Source organism: Stegodyphus dumicola, chromosome 4 (assembly GCF_044657685.1).
Source record: "Stegodyphus dumicola isolate Sdum_Otavi_A_Nest chromosome 4, ASM4465768v1".
In the NCBI taxonomy this organism is placed as follows: Eukaryota; Metazoa; Arthropoda; class Arachnida; order Araneae; family Eresidae; genus Stegodyphus; species Stegodyphus dumicola.
Genome location: NC_140771.1, coordinates 107533438 through 107554699, shown reverse-complemented (window position 1 = coordinate 107554699; position 21262 = coordinate 107533438). Strand labels below are relative to the sequence as shown.

Sequence of the window (21262 nt, the reverse complement as noted above, 5' to 3'; positions counted from 1 at the left end):
AACCAATCGCTTGTATAACGTATTTATTACATTTTCAGAAAAATGCTTGTTTAGTATTACATTGCATTCAGATATTTTATGCATATTTCTTGAGATAAACTCTTCTGAAATTTCTTGATGAATTAGTACTTGATTCCAGTCAATGACATCTTCTAGCTCCTCAATTGTATCTTCATCCAGCTTTTGATATTTTGCAATACGCGACATATCCAAAACTGCTGCATTATCTCTGATGAATTTTCCACTCAAATCCTGATACTGAGAAATTTCTTTCCAATCAACTTTGTAAGCAAACTGAACCATAAAATCTTCTGATAAAGACTGACATCTAGATATAAATTTCCAATTCACGACATGGTGGGCTTCAATAAATGATTGAGATAAAGTTTGATATGCTGAAATGTTATCCCAATCCACAAGGTGTTGAAATTCAAGAATAAAACTTTCACTTAATTTCTGATATTTTGAAATAGTCGTCCAATTCACCATGTTCTGTAAATCTCTAATAATATCTTCGCTAGTTCATTTTCCTTCCCAAAATTTTCCCAATTCATTTCTGTTTTCGACATCTTCATCAATTAAAAAGCACTCGTCAAATCAGGTTATCTAATCGTTACGCCTTATTAATATAGTCTTTTTTTTCGAACATTTCTTCACTTCTTTTCTTTCTGCATGTCAAAACATGTCTATTAAAAAGTATTTCAAATTCCGCAATTCTTTGACGAAAACTCTCAGCGTCTATTTCCCAAAAACCTCTTCGTTCTTCATTTTCAGGGATATAGATCACATCGACATGATCCGAAAATCTCACGCATTTGCTCATTTTTTAATATATTTCTATGATATGTACAAAATTTTTAAAAAAAATGTATTCAATATGCATCAGTCAAATTTTGTTTCCCTTCCCATTTTTTAAACATCAAAATAAATGTTTCTTTTGCAGAGCGAATAAGGAAAGATTTCATGAAGATGGAAAAGGAAAATACAGAAGAAAAAAAGCGATATTTTTTCCCAACGAATGTCTACAATTAATATGCGTTTCTTTTCGTGTCAGTATGCACATAAATTTGATATTTGAAATAGTTTATGTGCATACTGGCACGCCAAGCAATGCACATATCAACAATTTGTCCAAAACATTCCCAAGAATAGAAAATATAAGTATGTCTTATTATGCCAATATGCTCACAAGAAAGCTGTAAACAATGTATATACACCAAAATCATAAAAAGTATATCTTTCGTTTCATAAAATTAGGATCATAAAATCACAGAAAAAAATATATGACATGACTAAACATTTCAAAATCATAATAATCTGAAATTATTACGTATTTTAACTCAGCTCCGACAACAACTCCACAGCACATATCATCCGACATCAAGTTTCCTTACACACCATCGCCACTATCGACTCCATCGACATCATAGACACCATAGCCACCATAGACACTATCGACACGATCGCCACCATCGCCAGCATCGCCACCATCGCCACTAAAGAGAGTAAAATTCTATCCAAAGTACATCAGGATAATACTACTATGGGGGAATCAGAAAACTGGAGCTCTCAAAAATATAGTAGCTGCATCAGCACCAGAGAGAGCCCTTCGCAGCTGAGGCAGAGCGTTTTTTAATGCTAAAAGTAACTTTCTTTAGTCAATGCCAGGCTGATTTGAAATTTGAAAAATTGTCAAAAGAATTTCGGTGCAATTTTGAGTCGTATAGACTCCTTGAGGGACCGAAAAATTTGGAAAACTAAGGTGGCAGCCTGTTGCATACGAGCTGGGTCGAGTATCATGTTTAGTTGCAGAGTTCTTAGATTTTGAAAATTTTGGACAGAAACGCCAGTTGGCGGTGTGGTCTCCAGAGCAGTTATCACACTTCATAAGTTCTTCGAATGGTTTTGGGCAGACACGGGCTTGGTGAGATCAGGCACAGCGAACACATCGTCGAGGCAGATGGCAAACTTCTGAGCTGTGAAAGACCCCTGGCAGTACTAACACTGTGAGGAGCCTTTCTTTTCACGGGAACGCTCGATCTTATCTTGAATTCGGTTACCAGGAGTTCAGTGGCGGGGTAAATCTCCTCAGCTTTCAGACTGTTATGGATCTGAAGGAAGAAGAATGGCATTGGCATTTTCGTCTTCCATCTTTTGAGTTGGGAAATCTTGTGAATTTTAAATCCAAATACATCAACGGCAGCCTGGACGACACTGATCGGTGTTTTCGATGGAAGCCCTCGTATAACTACTTTAAGGGGTCTTTCCGATTTTAGAGTATGTGATACTCTATTTGATTTTCAACTAAAAAGCGTACTAAAGTACGATAGTCATTTTCAGAATTAGTTGTGAGACTAAGAAAATCAATTTCTTGCCTCGATTGGATGGTGGGGGCTTGACGTCTTAAATTTTCAAGCAAAAAGAACCAACCAGAGCGAGGCTTAGTTGGAAACTGGGGCGGTAGCTGAATTTTAGGCTGCTGATTATCGGACGGCTGCGGGAAAGAATTCGCGTTGGATTCAGGGTTATTTTCTAAGTTCTGAAATTAATTTAAAGGGGTTAAAGGCACATTTTCATTAGGTGTTGAAGTTGGTGCTTTCTTAGCAACTAAGTGTTCGGGGGGGGGATAATATGAATCAACTGATCTGAAGCGTTTTTTACTTTCGGTTTTGCTGTTAGTATTTTTAGCTGAGCTAGGTAAATGAGCAGGGGTATTTGCTTGTGATTTTTCATCAGTACGTTTAGACATTTTGGTCATAAATTCTGCTTCGATGGCAGGAAGAGAAAAAACGCTAACTTCTAATCTCGTACTGAGCAGATTTAAGAAAAGTAAGTTTTTCTCACCTTCGTTGCGAAGCTGAGCTAGCATCCTGTCCTTGTCAGGATTATCCTGGTTCTGTCTTTCTAAACGGATAAGTTCCAGTTGAGTTTCGGTGTATCGATTTTTGAGAGCGTAGATTTGAAGAGAACTATGAACAAGTTCATCTTTAGTAAGCTTTGGAGAAGCAGAGGTATCCATCTCAGTGCAGGTATTAACGGTCAGAGGTTCAGAGGCTTGAGAGTTATTCGTCTTAACTAAGACATTGCCTGTTGGCGGAGCCGCATTTGGGTTTACATAAGCAGCGCTGGCGAGCTCAAAGCTCGTGAGCAAGCGTACATGACGTGAAAAACCAAAGAAGGATTGCCTTTAGTTATTCATTTAAATCCTTTAAAAATACTTTCAACTCAGTATTCTCAAGAATCAATGAAAGTAAACTGATAAAACAACTACGAATTACTCTCACAAAAAAAAACCCGTGCAATATGTATTAAGAATCTGAGCAGCAAAATTATCGACTCTTATACAAAACTAGTTACGAACATATCTTGCTACTCATTGTCTAAGTCGTAGGAGAAACAAAACAAAAAGCTAAAATTTTAAAGACAATAAAAAAGAAAATCTGAAAAGTTTCAGATTTTAAATTGCGTCCAAAGGAGCGTTTTTTTAAGATTTTGTGTGTTACCTTTATTTATTAAATATTGCGTTTTCGACAGCAATGTCGCAAAATAATTTTAAAATGAGCCTATCTTTAGAATTTCCGATACACAGTTCCGCGCGCTGGAGATAAAAAGATTTTTTTCCTCCGTATTGTGTGTTGCTATTGCTCGCTTTTAAATTGTTGAGTTTGTTAATCAAAAATTCGTTAAAATTTTACAGAATATGAAATCGATAATAAAACAAATTCCAAATTTCAAATTTGGGCTTCCAGATGCCCATATTCGTAGAAGGATTACGTCATTCAAAATTTGATGTCTCTAAGTACCGTTGTTTTATCACAATGCGAGAAACATACATACATTTATGCAGATTCTTCATTATTTAATTTCTTTAGGGCGATAATATTTTATGGCAACAGTTTGAAAAGTGAAACGGACATTCAGAGTGATTCGACACAAAATCGCAAAAAAGAAAACAATAGTCCCTCAGAGACAAAGTCCCTTTGGTCTAAAAACGAACTCGCATAAAATACATTTGTGCTCAAACTCAACGTTAAATAGAAAAATGAAGGAAGATCGAGGACGAAGAAATATAATCACGAACTATCATTGTTTCTATATTCAACAAGGCAATTCGCAGCAACAACAATCCGAGAAATTTCTGACAGAAGTGCTTTTGAAATGCTTCGAAGATAAAATCTTGCGCAAAGAAAATTACAAGAGAGAAAATAAAGAAAAGCAAGATTGCTGCATTCGTTGCTACAGATTTTCACATGAAGGCACAAATTATTTCATTAATAATAAACTTGTAAATCTTATTATTGGGTGTAGCTCTTGAAATTTTTGTCAGGCAGGTAGTAGACAAATAAAATATTTTTAAGATTAATAAAATAAGTTTGTCTGCTGTTTGAAAAGTTATAGTAGTAGTTGTTTGTAAAAGTTATAGAAAAATGCGGTGATATGGATTCGGGTTAGTTTCCAAGCAAAAGCCTCAACTTGGATATTAAGAGAAATGAATAAAGGCATTTATCTGAAGTTCTTTATGAACTGAAGAATATTTTTTTTACTCAAAAAAGAGAAATTAAAAATATTTTTGCTTTATTTGAAGTAAAGAAATTTAAATACTTAATTTTTAACCATTAGATTTTTAGCTCTTTATTCGTTTAGAAAAAAATTGAAAATGACATTTTTAAGCTTTTTAGCTGGAATAACATTTAAATGCATTCGAAAATGAGCTGAAATGTTATTCTCCTATATAGTTAAAATTAACTTAACTATATCGCAGAAAATATAGTTAAAATATGATTCTTAGAAATTAATAGGAATGTCATTTTCTATTAATATCCACTATCATAATTTCAGCTCAAGAAGCAATAAAGTATATTTAATTAATAAGATGAAATACAGCATATATTAATTCTTAAAACATGGTACCAAATCTATAAAGGAATAAATATATAATATGTTTATTAATTTATGACAGCCCGCTTTTATTATTGAGTTGATTTTACCTGCAATGAATGAATTTCAATCAGTTTGGTTTTAGAATTAAAGTTTAAAAAGCATTATTAATTTGCCAGCTATTTTTTGTGAAGTAAATTAAGAAGGAATTTGATGCTAAATAGTCCGCCTTTCAATAAACGCTCATCTGAATTTTTTTGAATCAGTTCAGATTGATGTAAATGTAATATAATATATGTTAGAATTAGTTACGTGAATTTACATCATGCAACGTTAAAACCTTTAATTGCGCTTGCCTGTTTTTCATAGTTTCAGAGTTAATTCATTGGAATATTAGAAATATACTGTATAATATACTAAATTATAAAAATACTTTATTCGAGGTAAAATCTACTTTGATTTGAACAAACTATGTTACTTAAAATACGATAACTAGTTTTTACTTGCAAGCTGCCTTTTTCGAACTTTCTTCTTTCGAAGTTGTTTAGATATATTCTTTGTCCTGCACATCTTAAACCATCCCAGTTCACTTCTCAGAGGATTTTCGAAAACACAAGAACATGAACTTCCGTCAAAACTTGATAGGCATCTACAGGAAAACCGAAATAAATTGAAACTGTTAAATTTGAAGAACAATAAAATTCGGGTAATAAGATATTTCATCAACAATCATTTTAATTTTATTTTTAGATAGCTAAAATTTTTCTTAATTTGTATTACTACATACTTCCAAATGTACTATCGTTCCTTCATAATTCAGAATCTTCTATTTTCTTTATGGCACACGAAGGAATTACCAATTTACTTCACACACAGTTATTCATATCTCCAAGAAACATTTTAAAATAAACCACGTAATCAAGACCAAAGTTTTTTATACTGAAATGGTGACAAACTCATCAAGGTCTCTTTACGTGTTTCTTAAATGCTTAATGTGTCTGCCTTTCCAGGGACTAGAGACATCAATATCATGACTCGTTCCTCCCACACACAGGCCAATTATGAACGCGTTTTCGCCTATTACGGCGGCGCTTTGCGGTAATGTATATTGCACAGCCAACAACCTAGAACTCTCCCAAATTTAGATAACTAATTTGGTTGCATGCCTGTTTCAAATCCACGGTTAACGGTACATGCTCTCCAGTATATTACGATACTGCACAGCCTCAGCATCATGACTGTTAAAGTAAAATAAGCCTGTGCTTAGGGCGTTACGAAAAGGACTCAAGAAAAGCGAGCACCCTAAATAAGTGCTTAAGAACTCAAAGAAGGAAGACACCCCAAAATTTTTCATTGCGGTTTTACAATGGAATGTATGGGGCAGCTGACTCAAGACTGAGAAAGAAAGTAAGGGGAAAAACAGGCATTGTATTTACTGTTAATGTATTAGGGGCAGCAAAATCTTTTAAATGCTTAGGGCTTCTTAAGGTCTTAATCCGGCCCTGCTCAGTATCAGTGATACGGTTGCGACTATTCTGGAAATTAAAAAGGAATAAGAGATTAAAGACTTAAGCGCCAAAGGAAAAAAAATCGCTTTATATGAAATCTGAAGCACGTGTATAGCTACCACATTAACACGTATAGCTACCACATTAACACGCCCTGTGCGTCAGTTCAATGGAAAGTTTTGAGTCAGATTTTCACACAGATGCTTTCTATCTTTATGGCAAATTTTGATGGCTATAGTTTCCCTGCTAAAAATGCCCCATAGAAACCAGTAAAACTTTTTATGGGTACCCATAAGATTTTATGGGTTTTTATTGACTTTTACTGGGTTTCTGTTGGTCTCTGTGGGTTTTTCTTACTGGTTTCAAAATGACCCATAGAAACCAGTAAAACTTTTTACTGGTACCTATAGAATTTTTGATGGTCTCTACTGACTTTTACTGGTTTCTATTGATCTCTGTGGGTTTTTCTTACTGGTATCACTTGACACCCATAAACCAACATCAATGGCAGAACTTTGTACTGGTTTGTATAGGTTTATATTGACTTTTACTGGTTTTCTTACTGGTATCAATATAATAATAAATCTTCTGTTGGTTTATATGGGTTTATGCTATTTTTTTTTATCTGACGTTAATAGATTCTTGTAAACAATAAAATTAACAGAATGAAAATATGATCTCTTTAAGACCATCAGAGTAAACCTGGAAACGCAGGTGGTCGTTTTAGAGAGGGTTTTTACTAAATATGCTTATTTATTTGATTTAAAAATTGTTTTTCGAAACAATAACAGTAATCATATACACCACACACAACGAGGTCTCTCTAAGGCGACCAGCCGCAAATAAAAATTCATCTTTGAAAGTGGTCGCCTTAGAGAGGTGATGCTCAATACCAATATATACTCACGTTCTCAGAGATACGGTTATCTTTTAGAGGTGGTCGTCTTAGGGAGATTGCATCTACGGAATGAATCTCTCTAAGGCGACCGGCCACACAAGCAGAATTTTGTTTGTGAATGGTCGCCTTACAGAGGGAATATTCAATGCCAAAGTATACTTATGTTTTCAGAAATACTGGTTTCTTTCAGAGGCGGTCGTCTTAGGGAGGTGGTTTTTGCTACGAGTTGGTTCTCTGAATACACACACATAAGGACTTACATTTCTGATATTACAAATAAACAACGGTATCAACCAACATCTCTTTAACGCGAACAAATTCATTCACAATCGCAAAACTTTTCTCTCTGTTAACGCTGACGTGAAGAAAAAAATTCCCCCTCCCTCCCCCACTCTCAGAAGTTTCCCAAACAAGCAATATGGCGCCGCCCTAGTTAATTTTGTGCGATGGTAGTGTTATTTTCTTCGTAGTTGTAGTAATGCAATATATTATTTACTATGCTTTACTGCATTACAAATTTTACTATGTTTTACTGTTTAGAAATTAATAATAAATAATAAAATACCAGCACTGACTATGAATATACCACTAAAGCCATGCACGTGTAATCGTGTCTAATGTTTAAGAGAACGTTGCTGATAACTGACTAGTTGTGAAATGGAGTTTCTGAGCGTGTAATTGATTTTCCATCTTTACTTTTATCCTGAAAAACAATGTGCTTAAAGACTGAAAAGTGATAATTTCAGACTTGATAATTTGGTTCAGTGATCAGATGCAGAAATATAGTTTTTGCATTCTACTGAAATTGTATTTTGGAAAATTTATTTTTTTGATTACAGTTTAGAAATACTTTTTTAAAGCTTGTTCATGTAAATGCTTTATCATTTGAATATTATGTACTAATAAATTTGAGCATACCTTACTTAAAAATGATCTTGCATGATTCAATTTTCAATTTTTCGACTAATGTGATGTGGCCGAGCAAAAAGAATACATTTTTACGTTTTAAAAAATGTACTAATTATATTTCACGAGCAAAAAAAGTAAGTTTTATTAATGAAATAAACATTGAAATATTTAATATGTTTATTACTTATTGAATGGGGTAGACAAGACATACAAGCTTAAGGAATCTTTTTTCCACTACTAAAATTATGTGAAAATTTAGATGATCATAGTAGCTTACATTGTTTTTTCTTTTTGGTCTATTTTTCTTTACAAGTATGAGACTAGAACCACATTTTTACATTAAATATTTTGTGCTATTTTGTTAAAACACATATAATCATTTTTATGCATTTTCATTATTATTTGTTTGATGAAGAAAATTTCATATGTGTTTTTCATAAATTGCTTTTGAAATAGAAATAGATTTGCGAATAAGATTTATGTAATATTAAATGTACTAGTTTTGGGAGTATAAAAAGTGAATTATTTATTTGAAAAAAATTACATTAAGTTGAAACCTCATAGTGATTATTTTCTTAAATGACCAGCTCTGGTAATGGCACATTTGTCAGGACAATAATTAAATAACAGGACTTTAAAAATCACTCATAGTTTTGTCAGGCTACAGGAAACTGTCATTATCTTGAATTGTGGAGTTGTTTTAGGAACGTTTTGCTGTATTATCAATTGACTTCGGCGCAGTAATTTTTACGTGGGTATGAATTTTGCAGAGGTAATTGAAAGTTTTTACGAGACAATTAAAACCAAAGCTTTTCGGATCATGAGTCTTATAAGGGCACTGTTATAGCATTGCTTTCAAGTATAGTTAGATTAATATTTAAACATTATTTTCGGAAGCACTTCCACAGAGAATCCGGTTGCTCTCTGCGGGTGAAAACCCATATAAATAAATCTTCTGTACAGCCTTATACAAATGCAGTTAAAATTACTGTCATTACAATTAAGCGAATATAGCTACATTTGTTTACAAAAAGTTATTATTGCTAAATACTGCACTATATAAATTTCATTTGGCATTGTAATTTCAGAAAATGCTCAGCATGAGGTATTTTTATATTATATAATCTACTATCAAAAACATTAGCTACCTTTTCAGTACTTCAAATTTTACTCATTAGAATTTTTATGGTTCAAAATAATATTTCTATACATTTTCTAAACTAATTCTTTCTACAATAGAAATCTAAATAACTTACACCTAAAACACTGACTAAATTTATTCCAATAATGCATCGCTTTAATTAAATTTATGTTCCTTTGAGATGATATATGAAAAACCTTGTGTAATAATAAATTATTAATATATATAGGTAAATGGTATTTTTATATATTTTTTCGGGTAAAGTGCATAATCGCCTACTTATTTATTTAGTACTTTCTACTAAAGTAAAAAGAATTGGATTTTTGTCAATTTTCTTTTGACTTTTTAAGTGAAAATAGGTCGATGTGTACCTGGATAAAGTCAAAGGAGTACGCAATGACATTTTTGTGCAATTCTGGGATGTTTTTTTTAAGTGAAAATACATCGATGTGTACATGGATACCGAGTATGTGCAATTCTTAAAAACACGCCAAGCAGTGGGCGATTCTACACTTTCCCATTTTTCTATAGGAATTTAGTTTCATTAAATTAGTTATTTAGTATAATTATGTGTATATGAGTATATTCATACTTATTCACATAGATGGAATTTTTACAGTACGAAAGTTGATCTTTTTTACATCAAGAACTACATATAGTATAAATACCCATTATATTATAGATTTTATTTATATAAAATCTGTGGAAGATTGTATAGCACTAAAAGTGAGATACGGAATAAAACATTATACGCTATGAGATATTTCCTTAATTCCCGAACTGTGCGTTAAGAATTGGTATTTGTTGAGACTTGTAAATTTTTTTAAATTCGTTTTGTTACAATATAATTTATTGTATTTTGGATACTATTAAGTTTATTATATGTTATCTTCATGTTTCATTTATCTTTTGAGAGATACAGGTAACATTCAAAGTATTGTAATAAGGGGTCGACACAGTGTTTGTATATTATTATTTCTTCACCATTATATTCCTGGATTCATCCTTTCTTCCACGCAAAACATCTATGTGTATGCATGTCATAATAAGCTGCAGGGTGTTACTATCATTGGTAAGCGAGCTTTAAGGGGATAGCAAGTATGCTAAATTTGAACTCTATGTTAAGTTTCTAATTTGCAAGTCCCGTATTCTTTTTGCTTGCTTGTTAATAATGTTTCTTTTCCTGAAAATTTCGGTTTCTTCTAATTTTGTTTTTAAATTTGGTTTAGTGCATTGTAGGTAACTTAAAATTTAAACAGATGCTTGAAAGTACCATCCTTTGGCAATACATTTCTCATTAGGTATCAAATTGTTAAACAAGCTGATGTGATTAAATACAATTGTTTAATTTCCCAATTAAAGAACTGAAATACAAATATATGCAGTGAGATACTACATCTATATATTTATAATGAAATCAATAATATATATACAGTCAAAGTAATGATTCGCAACCATCAAATGAAATGATATGTATATATATATATATATATATGTAATAGATTCTGTAGTCGAATACAAGCAGCTGAATCCGTAATGAACAGCAAGAATTTTGACGGCTTAGAGATGTTGAAACTCCAATCCACAATGAATAAGAAATTTGGCAGTCGAGGTAGATTTAATTCAACTTTTCTTTCAGCTTAGAGATTTTGACGGCTTAGAGATGTTGAAACTCCAATCCACAATGAATAAGAAATTTGGCAGTCGAGGTAGATTTAATTCAACTTTTCTTTCAGCAAATATGTTGCAACCACAAACAAGTTGGCACATTATTTATGCCTATTCCAAAAATTAACATTTTTGATAAATGTGTAGTAAGAAACAAGGAGTAGACAGGCTGCAATCCAGCTAGGCCAAAGCGTAAAAAGCAAATACGTTATGTTAAGGGTGAAATCTTAATTCAGACTGAGTTAATTTTGGTTCTCGATGCATTTTTACTCGTATTTGATAGTTACGTATTTGATAGTTAATACTGCTATAAAATTACTATTGGCTGTTTGAGTTTTAATTCCTTTTACAACATCAAATTATGTAAGAGTCATATGACATGAATTAATCTCGAAGTGATGCAGTGCAGAAAGATTACTGTTTTTAGAATACAGAAGGAAAATTAATTTTATGCTGCTAATTTAATCTTTTGCTTATTCCTTATTTTTCTTACATATATGTACATATATCATTCGATGGTTGTGAATCATGACTTTGGGTATTATCTTTCTCTTCATTTTATTTTCAAAATTATATTAAGGTAGTTTAAAATTTTGTAAAGAGAATTTATACAAATACTTTGTAATATGTTTATAGATATTGACCTGCATTAAGGACAGGGACTCGTAGGCTTCTAGATATTTAAAAATTTTTATTTGCATTGAATTTTATTTAAAATTACTTTACATGCTTTCTCAGCCATTTAGTTCTGTACATTTCAGTGCTAATTATGTACTTCTGCTGGTTTATATTTTTATGGAAAGTTGATTTACAGTTCTATTTTTGTGTATTGTTTTTTATAGGGATTCTGTATATGAATACCCGTGGAAATTTGGCCAATGGATATGCATATAAAGTTCTGATTTTTGGCTATGAGTTTTTATTGGAATTTTGTTTATAGTGCCTACAGTTCTACAGGTTTCTACAGAGATTTGTCCTACTCGTATCCGTACAATTGTACAGGTTTCTGTTTACAGGTATTTGGCTTACAGGTACCCGTACAGCCATGCAGGTTTCTTTCTATGGGTTTTTACGGGTATTTGGCCTATGGGTACCCGTACAACCGTACGGGTTTCTTTTTATGGGTTTTTACCGGTATTTGGCCTACGGGTACCCGTACAACCGTACAGGTTTCTTTTTATGGGTTTTTACGGGTATTTGGCCTACGGGTACCCGTACAACTGTACGGGTTTCTTTCTATGGGTTTTTACGGGGATTTGGCCTACGGGTACCCGTACAGTTGTACGGGTTTCTGTCTACCCGTAGGCCAAATCCCCATAAAAAAATTTTATGGGTTTCTACGGGGCATCTTTAGCAGGGTTCGCATATGATCAGAATTGTAATTCTGTGATAGAAAGCAGATAATTACCAGAACAACAAAAAGAGGTAAACAGCAGCCTTTTCGTTTAGCTATAGCATCAACAAACTGTAAAAACAAATTGTTCCAGTGATGCGTAGATATTAGCAATGTAATGCATAAATCAGAAACGTGATGCATTGAGCATTTGCGAAATATGCAGAAATAGTTAATGAATTAACCTCTATTTCAGTAAAATAAAATTTGATATTGGTAACGTAGTATGTATTTCATAAATTTTAAAATATTTAGATTAGATTTTCGAGGCATGCATTTAGTTTAATTATTGATTTTCTTTACTTGTAAGTATGGCTTCCTGTACAGGGATTGTACTGCCCGGGATGGGCAGTTCTTGGGATGGGGGTTTGTATCTATGTAAATAATTTTAGTGAGATTATATGTAAATTATAGTATCTCTTACATAATATAACATGAAAGGTCTCAGAGTGCGAAAAATCGCCGGAAAAAAGGGTTACAAATTCCGTCAAACTGGCGAGATACTGCCAGGCTTGTGATGGTTTTGGCGACTAATTTTGGTCTGATCACTGAATGATTGTAACTGGTCCGATCCCTATGTAACTATAATTGTATCCGGCCCTATGTAATTGTAACTGTGTATGTCCTCTACCAATTTCGAGTAATCTAAGCTAGTGTAAATTTCTCGGTGGACCGAAAAAAAATTGCATAAGACCGGAGAGAGTAGCAGTTTCTAGTTAAGTTCAGAGCTGAGTTCAAAGTTTAGCTCAGAGTACTAAGAGTATGGAGAGCTCAATGGGCGAGCTTACACGATTGAGACATTTTTTTATTGCCCGGTGGTGCTCTTAGTAGTTTGAAGTGGTAACTACTGATTGTGCATTGTCATTTTGAGAAGAGCTGTTCGAATATTTTTATATGAAAGGTTTCAGAATTGTAAAATGATTTTAGAAAAATAAAGTTCATCCAGACGTCATCAGCTCTGTCTGCATTCAATCCATTACGAACCCATGCATATGTAACAGAATGAAATCAAAATGATGTAACTAGACACCTCTTGCCTGAATTTGATTGTAGAAAGATACTAACAAAATGCCCAGAAACGAGCATTCCAGTTCTTGACTAAAATTTCCCTGCGCTCAAGCAGTGCTCGTCCTAGCAAGAGCCAACTAAAACTCCAAAACAGCCGAAGTTCAGTTTAAACGCGCAGTAAAGAACTAATATAGGAAAGAATTGACGATAAGCGTCACTTCAACTCATGAAATTATTGTTAAACTAGGATTTATTTATTTACATAAAAATGAAAAAAAAGGGAAAAGAATAATTCTCAAAACATTTTGGACACGTTTTTCGCTCAGCTCTCGTCTGACCGCGCCCTCATCTAGATGGAGCTTTTACATAATCTTACTTAATTACAGCTCCCACATAATTCGGCCATCCGGGACATCGTCATCTGCCCTCAGATGACAAAACAGTGAAATTTAACATATATCGTATGAAATAAAGTAAAAGGAAAATTACTAATACTATATATATATGTAATAATAAATGCACAAAGGAAGAACGGAACACTGTCGATGCGTGATTAGATCCATATTGAAGAAGAATTTTAATTGCGTAGTATTTAAAGAACTTGGCAGTCGAAGCAGTTTTAATTCCATTTTTATTTCCAATTGATATTTGTGGCCACAATCACTTGGCACTCTAGTCGTGCCTTTCCACAGAAGATTTACATTTTTGATATTGTTGAGATAGAAAGCAAGCCAGCGAAATTACATCTTAGCAGAGTAGAGGGCAAAAGCTGAAGTACGTAGTTATGAAAGATGGAAGCACGCGAAGAGAAAAGTTTTGGTTTGCAATTTGGCAATTTCAGTTCCCAATTATTACGTCATCAGAGCTGTGCGGGCCATAGAGTGATCTGGAAATGACGCAATGCAGAGAAGTTATTACGATTTTAGAATAGAGAGGAAGAATTAATGTTTATCGTTTAAACTATAATTTTGATTCATATATTTTTATCTTACATATTCCCCCCTTCAAAAAGAAAAAGGCGTAGCGACAGAGAAGCCTTTTGAAAGATAAAGAGTTAAAGCACTAGCAAATGTAAAAAAAAAAAAACATAAATCATAAAATTTTTGTCCTGTAAAGTATAATTTATAAATATCAATTTTTTTTTAATAATTTTTTAATTTTTAGAGTCCTATTGAATTTTTCAGCATTTCAGTCCAAAAGTCTTTTTGTTTGAGAGTTCACATAATCATAATTCTTCAGGGAAGGTTCTTGTTATCGCAGAATATCACAAAATAAAACATTTACATAATCATTACTTATAATTAAATGTAATCCACATAAATACTTATGATACTTATTTCTATACTGATAAATTATAATTTAACATCATAAATAACAGGATTAAGATTTTCAGAATTTATGGTTTCACTGTTATCATCTTTCATTTACAATTACTGTATTTTACCAACTGGAAGGCCTCGCAATACTTCTAAACAAACCATATCCATCAATAGGGCTGTCCTCTTGAGCTAACCAGTGTGTTCTCTGCACTGGTGGCCCAGGGTGCCTAGACAGTTACTTGAAAAGGCCTCCGTTCCTTGCATTAAGGTAACTGGCCTTTGAGAACTGCACTAATACATTCCATAATAAAAAATATAATAATAATAATAATAATAATAATATAAAAAATTTACATGCATCCATAAAATGAGAGCCTCCAACATTATCTTGCATGAAGAGGGTAAAAGGAACAACTGTACAGAGGTAATTACAGGCCTCTGTTGAAGGAACCAGTACACCCTCATCATACTATACTTAACACACAATAACCCACAAATTTTAACATGCATTTACCATAATTTCATATTACTTATCTGTACTAATTTCACTTATTTTTAACATCTTTATTTTTAGAATAATTATAAAATTCGTATTCAAAATTCTCAACAAAATTTCAAAAACATAAAAACTAATCTTAATATCCTTCCCTATGAATAATTTAAGTAGCTTAAATTTCGTTACTTAATTTGTTCACACATAATAATGAAAAATTAGAAAAATTTAATGAACAAGAATTTCAGATTTTCTCAAAACAAATTGCAGAAATTTTAACCAAAGTTGAAATGAAAACTATAGAATCCGCAGCACAGTCAATAATTTAGTTCCTGAGCTAGATTCACACGAATGGAATAATTTTTGAGCTGTTGAAAAAGCGGAAGTGCAAATAATTTTCTGTCGCACATACTTGCAAACACTAACTCAGATCGACCTTGAACTCGCTGTAATGCTGAATTTCTAAACGGTAATTCACTGATGATTTAAAGCACTTTTTTTCTAAATATTGTAGACATCAGCGAAGCAAATTCAATATTCCTTTTGACTAGGCATTCGAACTTCTCAATTTATCGAGAGATCACTTTCAATCTAACTAGGATTTATTTATTTACATAAAAATGAAAAGAAAAGGGAAAAGAATAATTCTCAAAACATTTTGGACACGTTTTTCGCTCAGCTCTCGTCTGACCGCGCCCTCATCTAGATGGAGCTTTTACATAATCTTACTTAATTACAGCTCCCACATAATTCGGCCATCCGGGACATCGCCATCTGCCCTCAGATGACAAAACAGTGAAATTTAACATATATCGTATGAAATAAAGTAAAAGGAAAATTACTAATACTATATATATATATATATAATATATAAAGAAGAATGTATGTTAACATGTATTTGTTTACGAGTAACTCAGTCACTACTATAGCTACCGTCACCAAACTTTCTACAATTCTTTTCTAGGTCCTGGAAAAGGTCGACGTCTACTTTTCCCTCCAAAAAATACCTAAAATCAGAGGTATTAATAAAAAAACTCTCAAAACGCTAATTTTCTCCCTCATTTTTCCGAGTGACAAGTCTCGCACGCTGGAAATAAAAATATGCTTTATTTTGAGTCTTAATGCGTGGATGTATATTTAATATTTGCATTTCTTTTTTTTTTTTTTTTTTTCAGCTTAAAATTTCGAGGTGGCTTCAAACTACATCTATCTGCATGGTTTTTGTGACGCGTCAAAATCTGCTTACGCTGCTGTCATCTACTGTGTTCATCCAACATCTCACAACAGGAATGATGTCAATTTGGTGGTTGCCAAAACCAAAATCGCACCCATCAAACAAGTGTCTGTACCTAGACTGGAACTCCTAGGTGCACTGCTCCTTTCCAGACTAATCAAAGCTGTCCGTAAGGTTTTCTCCACCACCGAAATTTTTTTTCATGCTTTGACTGACTCTAAGGTTGTTTTTTGTTGGTTAGCAGCTTATCCTCGAAAATGGCAGATTTTTGTGGCAAATAGGACTTCATAAATATTAGATGCTATTCCCTATCAACAGGGGAGCTACATTTCGTCGAAACAGAACCCTGCTGATCTTCCTTCCAGAGGAATCAATCCTAAACTTCTACCGAGCATCATTCTTAGCATTCGACAGTTCAAAGTGGCCTCTACGATATTCTATAAGTAATGAGACTAATAGTGATGCAACTGTCTTAGCTGAACAAAGGACAAAATCAATTTTTGTACAACAGCTTATTTGACTAATTGATACTCTGGATAATTTATTTCAGAACTGTTCTTTTTTATCTAAAATAGTTAATGTAATTCTTTATGCTTAAGATTTATTTCTAGGTGCAAAGATCAGGTCTTTGGTCCTGAAGATAATAGGTTAAAAAATCATGCAGTAGTACCTTCATCTAATGGAAGGCAAGAAGCTATGAAGTTGACCACTAACTGGTTCCAGTTTGTGCACTTCCATAAAGATATAAAAGATCTGAAAAGTAATTCATCTTTAAGTCCTAAAACTGTTTTAAGCTCACTTTTTCCTTTTCTAGATGATGATGGTATTTTACTGGTGAGAGGTCGTCTGCAAAATTCTGACTTGGCATTCAATGCTAAACATCCCATAATTATCCCGGGTCAACATAGGATTGCCTTGTTACTTGTTAATCAATATAATGTAACTTATATGCATGCAGGACCCAGTTTGCTAGCTAACATTTTAAAGCAAAACTATTGGATTGTAAATGGTAAGAAACTTATTCCTTCTTTTATCCATAAATGTACTGTTTGTCACTGATATAAATTATCATCTAATAATCAATTAATGGGAAACTTGCCAAAACAAAAAACAACACTTGAGAGAACATTTTTTAGCCCAGGTATTGATTATGCCTGTCCTGTAATTTTGAAATGTTACAAATGGCCTTAAGACCACAATGATGTTTGAAATGTGCCTTAAGACCACAAAATGCTATATTAATGGTACAAACTTTGTTGGGGAAAAAAGAAAATTGTCCGAATTGCACACTCTGTTAATTTTACTTAACAGCTATGAATTGATTTTAAATTATTTGGCTTAAAATACTATGAAATGGAAAATGATTCCACCTGCTTCTCTCCACTTTGGTGGTTTGTGGGAGTCAGGGATCAAATCCATAAAATTTCATTTGAAAAGAATGATAGGAAAGACAATGTTAACATTTGAGGAATTAACTACTTTACTAACTCCAACTGAAGCTGTGTTAAATTCACACCCCTTGTCTAAAACTAATCACACTGATATAGCTAATTTAGACGCCTTGACTCCATCACATTTTTTAACTGGGAATGTTATTACTAGCATTCCAGAAAAGGATTTTTTTAATATTCCCAAATCCACTTTATTAAAACGATAGGAATTATTACAGCAAATGAAGCAAAGCTTTTGGGAGAGATATTATAAGGAGTTTTTAAATTCCTTACAACAAAGATACAAATGGAAGGAACAACTTCCAAATTTGTCTGTAAGTGATATTGTATTAATTAAGGAAAACAACATGCCTCCTGGTGTCTGGCCATTTGGTCGCATTGTTGAAATCCATCCTGGAACGGAGGGCAATGTTAGAGTTGCTACAGTAAAAACTGTCAATGGTTATTTTTAAAGACCTATAGTAAAACTTTTACCATTGCCATTGCATCGAGAATGATCTGTTGTTAATGCAATGGCAAGGGTGGGAGTTAATGTTTGTATATTTAATATTTGCATTTTTTTTTTCTTTTGCCTAATTTATTTTCTCAGTATTTAATTTTACGTTATAATTTATACAATAATCTTGTTACTAGAAACATGTTTTATTTTCCTATTGAGTTTTTGTGGACGGCAACAGTTGTTCATGTTTATTTTTGTTGGAATAGTATCATTAGCCGCACTGTGCTGCAGGCTATATTTCTGTTAAAGAATATTTCATGTTTTAGAATGTCAATAAAATTTGTCTGCAAAGCTGATTCTTTTTAGTTCAAGGCAACCATTTGATTCCCCAGGTGCGGCTCTTAAAAAGCCATTTGCAGATCGCATCAGCCCTCTCAATACCCCCAACAGACTGGTTTATTCTGAACAGGAAATTGCAGAAGTTTTAACTCAATAGCCTGAAAGTACTTTTACCCCTAATCCCAACGTCGATTCTAAAACCAAACAAGAAGTCCAAGGATTCAAAGGGAATTTAATTCATTGCACTGACGTTAATTATATATTACCTACCTCCCCCTAGAGAAGTATAGAACGTCATTCAGAATCTCAAGATCAGAAACACACAAGGATACGATTCTGTCTCTAATAAATCTATCAGAGAACTTCCCAGGCGTTACATCGTATTATTAACAAATCTCTTTAATGCCTGCCTTCGTTTAAACTCTTTCGCACATCAATGGAAGCAAGTCATAAACAGATAAAAATCCAAAATAAACCACCCAATAAGCCTGCTTCCCTACATTGGTAATATTTTCGAAAACATTATTCAAATTCGACTAATTAATCACCTAGAAAAGAATAATATCATCGACTATATGGATTTCACGGAGGACATAGTACAACACACTAGCTCATTAATGTGACTGAATTTATTGCTAACGCTTTTATTAAGAAAAATGCTGTTGCTGCATGCTTTTTAGACGTAGAAAAGACATTCGACAGAGTGTGGCCGGCTTTCTCTTCAAAATGCAAAAAGCACTTCTGCTTATCAATCTCATCAAATTAATATACTCCTTTTTAAAAAAATCGTACATTTCGAATTAGAAAATCTCTCTCCAATGGAAATATCATTAAAAGTGGCGTCTTTCAAGGAAGCATTTTAGCGCAGATCCTATTTAACATCTTTATAAATGACATGCCTTAGCCGTTAAATGCAAAAATCTCTAAATATGTTGATGATACTGTTGTTCTTACGAAGTTCTTAATGTTCCGAGGTCGGAACAAAGTCAGGATGGCCGAATGTAAACGTTTTTTTTTTTAATGTATTTTCCCGATTGGCAACAACAGTTTTTTTAGAACGGAAATGTTTAAACGGTTTTGTTTGACGGCAGTGTTTCTTAATAAAGCAAGTATCTAACAATTAATGTTTGACGGAAATGTTTTTGAATAAAGGAAGTAATTGCTAACATATTGTTACGAAAATGACCAGGCGCGATAAGATAGCTTCCTCGCAAGGCAGGTTCAAGGTTGCCATAAAATGGCAAGGAAAGGCAGGGTTGCCACATTTGGGGAGAAATCGCCCGTTTGGCGACAATTGACGATATGTCATGGATGGATGGAGAACCTTCTAAAACGAATTCTTACCAGTTAAGCTCAGAATGCTCTCGAACACAAGCCAAAATCTATATAAACCCTGCTGGTCCGAAGAGAGTATCGAGTCAGTTAGACCGTACGGAGTTGATCGAGTTGACAGTCAGTCAGCGAGTGTTGAGTAGGTCGTCGAGTGCACTGAAAGAGTCTGTTAATGCATCGTCGAGAGAGTGTGTTGAGCTCCGGGAACGACTGAACAGAGGAGTCGCGAGCTGTAGTGTAGGGAGTCTCGAGAGTACGTAGAGTTCCAAGAACGACCGAGGAGAGTCAGGAGCTGTACTCTGATGTTATAGCCTGATAACCTGAAGGCTGTGTCGCTGATTGTTCCAGCGAGCTTATAGTAGATCTTCGACGACTGTAAACATGTTATTCGAGCTGTCTTGAATAAAACTGTCCAATAAAGTGTGTTTCGATACTTCATCAAGTGCTATTGCCATTATTCACTCCATATCTGCACGAACCCCGTACGAACGTGAAGTGAAGGAAGAAAATAAGGCAACAATATTTGCAAATATCAGGCAAGGCAATTTGTATGCTCTTCAAGTATAAACATAAGTAAATGTATTTTAAAAATTGAGTTTGTTATCAAGCTGGACTATCTAGGAAGCCTGTAATTAAGTTCGGGATAGAATATAGCTTGCAATTAAGTTATATTCTTCATAAAAGCAAGAAATATTTATTTACTTAATCTATTAAAAATACTAATTAACTACATATCTGTTTTCGAAAATATCCCTAAATGCAACATAAATACAATTCTTCAGGAAGATACTTTGCCATTATGTAGAGGAAGTTTGTTATATTCAACTAAATTAATCGGAAACTCTGAATTTACAAAACTGATTTTATGAGAAAACAAAAGGAGAACTGCACATTAATAACTAGCAAGATGTTCATCTGTAGAAAATGCTGGCAGTCTTGGATAAAATGGGACAGTTCTATATCTCCCGTTCTACTAGGTTGATTGAGAAAATTAAAATTGCGTTTTTCATGTCTCGAAAGTGCGACTTAGGATATGTATTAGATTTACATATGACAACGTGAAGTGAAAAGCATTGTTCTGGCGTAAGTATTTAGTATTTTGACACAAAATCGGACTTTTTCTAAACTAACATACCATTTTTTTTTTCATATTTCAATTCTACGATTCAAATTATGCCTAATATTTAAATTTTGTAAAATTTGGTGCAAAAGTTACCTTGGCGGTTTTTTTTTTTTTTTTTTTTTTTCAGTT

At 33.3% G+C, this 21262-nt stretch overlaps 1 protein-coding gene across 1 annotated transcript in view; it reads right to left on the bottom strand.

The window, feature by feature from the left end:
- Positions 1-21262, bottom strand: part of LOC118195892 (limulus clotting factor C-like) — a 249665-nt gene that overhangs the window by 82311 nt on the left and 146092 nt on the right. The window contains exon 3 of the mRNA XM_085815323.1: positions 5382-5527. Within this exon, the coding sequence (XP_085671449.1) occupies positions 5382-5527 (146 nt within the window). The remainder of the gene's footprint in view (positions 1-5381; positions 5528-21262) is intronic.